General features: G+C 36.7%; 1 protein-coding gene across 1 annotated transcript; it reads right to left on the reverse strand.

Moving 5' to 3' along the window:
* Positions 1–569: 569 nt before the first annotated feature.
* Positions 570–2406, reverse strand: LOC108381750 (ZZ-type zinc finger-containing protein 3-like). The gene is made up of 4 exons (XM_017638155.1): positions 2179–2406; positions 1985–2098; positions 1516–1653; positions 570–1431 (listed from the first exon to the last, which is right to left on the reverse strand). Exons 1-4 carry the CDS (start codon positions 2320–2322, stop codon positions 769–771), a joined length of 1059 nt encoding a protein of 352 aa, XP_017493644.1. The 5' UTR covers positions 2323–2406; the 3' UTR covers positions 570–768.
* Between the last annotated feature and the right edge of the window lie 1110 nt (positions 2407–3516).

Consider the following 3516-nt stretch of genomic DNA (forward strand, 5'->3'; position numbering starts at 1 on the left):
TTTTGCCAGACTGCCAGGCCACTTGCCCAATTTGAAGAATACCACTAATATGTTGTAGAATAGATGCAATTCACCAAACTTACGAACCGACAAATAATAAAATTGACAAAACCAAATAAATGAAATGAAATGATACTTTTTTAAGCAGGAATACAATCTGGTCTCGGATTTTAAAAATTGTAATTGTCCTGCTTGTGTAAACATTTCTGGGTTTCAATGATTGCTGAACTTAAATCTGGTGTCAGATTTTAAAAATCCTTGATTGGGCTATCCATACTGGATCTACCATTTATAACGGAAAAGTTATAATCGAACGTACGTACATTTATCCGATTCGATATTTAAGGGCTATGTAAATTCCAGCCTTATCCCTTTAAGCAGCTACTTTGAACACAGCAAATTTTAAAAATATTATGATTTTATTTTTGTTTGCTTGGTTATGCGTGACGGTTTTAAAATTTTCTTATGAGCGCATCTCTACGACTTACTATTTAGCACATATGTGCATACGTTACATAATAATAATAAAAGACAATGAATTTAGTTATAAAAATTGTAAAGCACTTTGATCTGTTATTCTTGTTTCAGTATTAGAATTCTCACCAAAAACGGTATACTACTGGAGAGTTCGTCGATCAGACTTTATGGCATTACATGAGTATGTTATACTAAACATTTTGAGCTATAAAATAGTTTTAGACACTTTTGGCTGTTCAGTACTCAAAATCAAATTATATTGTTAACAGCTTTTGGATTCCAATGTGCCTGTCACGTATCAGTCTCCGTAACTACATCGTGTGACAGATGCTCAAATTTTTGTGACAACAACTGACTCACAATGCAATCGGAGCATTGATTTAAGTATATATAACAAGTGTTGCATCGCCAATGTAAACGCGAAATGGCAGCTACACAGCATGTCTCACACAACCGAGCTAAAGGATCTGGATTATAACCTTCGGGCGTATTCATTTTCTCTTCTTTTATCAAGTTCAATATTTTCAACATGCGTTCACGATCTTCAGCGCTAAGTGACTCAATGGCACTGGCTCCCTCTTCCGGTGGAGTTTCCGTGGAGGTATTGCGTTTATCTGTTGGCGCTGGTGAACTTTCCGAGCGTAAGTCACCAAATGAGTAGTCATCTTCCGGCATTTGTACAGGTACATTAAATGCGGGAAAAAATGTAGTTGGTCGAAAGAAGTGCTTTGCTTTCGATTGACCCCCACGCCTATTTTTCGGCCGACGTCCCGGTATGGGAAGGCCTGCATCGTGCAATTTTTTAAAATACTTTTGTACACGACTGGATACCTGCTGTGGTGTGCGATTACCCAGTGCTTTAGCAATTTTCGCGTATCGGCGACTTTCAATAGCCTCTGCTGGGTATTCGATTAGCAGCTCCTCAAGGCGACGTTGTTCTTCACAGGACCATAGCTATAGATGCGTACATATAAATAATTTTATAGTATGCAAAATTGAGAAGTTCGTGCATATACATATATCTGTGAAGAAATTTACTTGGTTAAAAGTTTCCGACTTGGACTCATCCACAATACGTCCGCGCACCGTTGCTGGCTTTGAATCCGATTCAGGTTCTTCTTTCACTTTGTCGTCATTTTCCGGCATAAAATCCAAATTTGTAGATATTTCTGGTATCTTTTGATATAGGTTATTGTCCAATTAGCCAGGTGCGTTGTTTTCTGTGTTCGTATGGAAAAGTAGCTTATGTCGAAAGGCTGGCTTTAGTATAAATCGGCATTCGCAGCATACGATTGCGAATGACTCACCGGCGCTGAGCTGTTGTAGAACTTTCGGCAAATAAACGTGCAAGAAGTAGTTCCGATACTAGCAAGTCAATATTCTTATTAAGTCTCATCAAAAAATTCCTTGCCGTTTAAAGAGTAAAGGGAATGCCGCATTATACTAAAGCCAGCCTTTCGACATAAGCTACTTTTCCATATGAACACAGTTTTTATCGGCTACTTACCTTTTCAATGGTCATGTAGTTTGGCGCAATGATTTCTTCATTATTTCGCAACTTTTCAAGCAGCAATTCTGGATTCTCCATGTATCGTTTTTTTGCGATCTCCAAATCTTCTATCTAAAATATTTATATTTAATGATTAAAATCATATGTACACATAAGTGCATTAAACAAAATTTAATAAAACCACTACGAACCTGTTTCAGTACGCGCGTTCTTTGCACTTCTAGTATTGCTATGGTGCGCAACATTTTTGTGTAATCTGGATGGCCACGCAAAGCAAGATGATCACTTTCAAAATAAAATGTAGTATCTTCTTCAGCACTACTCGATTCACTCATTTTAAAATATGTTTAAAATTAATTGATGGTTCAAGTTGATTTTTCACAAGTAGGTATGAAACGATACGAGTAAACACGAGTACATACTCGATACTTTTCGATCGATACCAAGAAATTTTGGTATCGCTACTTTTGAACCAAATACTGAGTAGGTATCGAAAAACCAGTACTCGTATCGAAACCCGGTACTAAAAGCACAACTCCACAACAAGCTTTTCAGGCGTTCCGCGCTTTTCAGGCTTTCGGCAGTAGCTGAGCAAATGTCCTGCTGAAAGCCTGAAAAGCAAATTTGGCTTTCGTAATTTTTCCTCCACTGTTATTCTGAATATGAACCGCCTATTTGTGTGCTGCTTAATTGCCAGGGAAACCCGCGATAATGCTACAAAGTCGATATAGTGCAAAGAATACAAGCTCAAATTGCTTCACCAAAGGCGATGTAATGCGACGTATACACGACCCAATTGTTCGAGTGGAACAGTAAATTAGACGAATGCTCAGTACACACATACGTTTCAACGCGAAAAAAGGAAATGAGTAGGGCAAAAAAATTTGATTTAAAAATCTTGGGAAAACTGAAATATTCCAGAAAATTTAAGCGCCATCTTCGCATCGAGTCTGGAGAAAAGTAGATGACAAATAGAAAAATTATTCTAGTTTGGGGCATCTAGATAGTAAAAACTCTTTCATATTTTAAATGCTTTTCTTTAGTAAAATTTTAACTGCATCATTTTGTTTCTGTACTCATCACACTTCCAATTGTTTGTGGAATTCTACCAGGTGAAGTAACAAGGAGGCATTTTTGAAACTATCATATTTAAATCTTTAGCTCATAATTTTTGTACATAGGACCTGTGCCAATTGATAAAAAATAGGAAATTTTGACGGCTCAAACTAAAAATTTGACTCTCGTTGGGTTAGGTAACATTTTGACAGATTCTAAATATGTATACACATAACATTGTTTTAACAATTTTAGCAACACACAATACTAGAGCTTTCGCACGAGCGTTTGTTTTTTTTTTTGTCAAAATTTTACTTTGCATTCGACACAGCAAAATTTAATTTATTTGTACACCATAGAACATTTTTCTACCCCGTCTCACCACGGAGAAAACAGTTACCGATTGGCAAACAGCCATAATAGTACATTTCCACTGCACTGAAATCTTTGGTAAATCTCATATTCCTAGGAAA

This window comes from Rhagoletis zephyria, unplaced genomic scaffold (assembly GCF_001687245.7).
Source record: "Rhagoletis zephyria isolate East Lansing unplaced genomic scaffold, Rhagoletis_zephyria_1.1 Rzeph_scaffold_23652, whole genome shotgun sequence".
NCBI lineage: Eukaryota > Metazoa > Arthropoda > Insecta > Diptera > Tephritidae > Rhagoletis > Rhagoletis zephyria.